A 440-nucleotide genomic window follows, 5' to 3' on the forward strand; every position below is an offset into this window, starting at 1 on the left:
CCCCAGGGCTGGCTGGGGTGGGGGGCCACTGTGCCGTGCCGCCTGACCCCCAGCTCCCTCCTGGCCAGGTGCTGTGCCGGCTCATCAACAGCCTGCACCCGCGGGGCCAGAGCCCGGTGGCCAAGATCCAGGCGTCCGCCATGGCCTTCAAGCAGATGGAACAGATCTCGCAGTTCCTGCAGGCGGCCGAGCGCTACGGCATTGCCGCCACCGACATCTTCCAGACCGTCGACCTCTGGGAAGGTGAGCGGCTGGGTGGGTGCAGGGGATGGGGACGGGGATGGATGGGGACGGGGCCGAACCTGCCTGGGGCCTTGCAGGGAAGAACATGGCATGCGTGCAGAGGACCCTGATGAACCTGGGCAGCCTGGCTGTGGCCAAGGGCGATGGGCTCTTCGTGGGAGACCCCAACTGGTTCCCCAAGTAAGTGGCGGGGGCGG

The 440-nt window shown here is 68.4% G+C and overlaps 1 protein-coding gene across 1 annotated transcript in view; it reads left to right on the plus strand.

Annotated features, from left to right (window-relative positions):
• CFAP45 (cilia and flagella associated protein 45) overlaps nt 1-440 on the plus strand; it is a 32,008-nt gene that overhangs the window by 20,803 nt on the left and 10,765 nt on the right. Inside the window, 2 exon segments of the mRNA XM_009880804.1 lie at nt 7-243; nt 321-430. Of these exon segments, the coding sequence (XP_009879106.1) occupies nt 7-243; nt 321-430 (347 nt within the window).

This window comes from Charadrius vociferus, unplaced genomic scaffold (genome assembly GCF_000708025.1).
Source record: "Charadrius vociferus isolate BGI_N301 unplaced genomic scaffold, ASM70802v2 scaffold1863, whole genome shotgun sequence".
Classification (NCBI taxonomy): Eukaryota; Metazoa; Chordata; class Aves; order Charadriiformes; family Charadriidae; genus Charadrius; species Charadrius vociferus.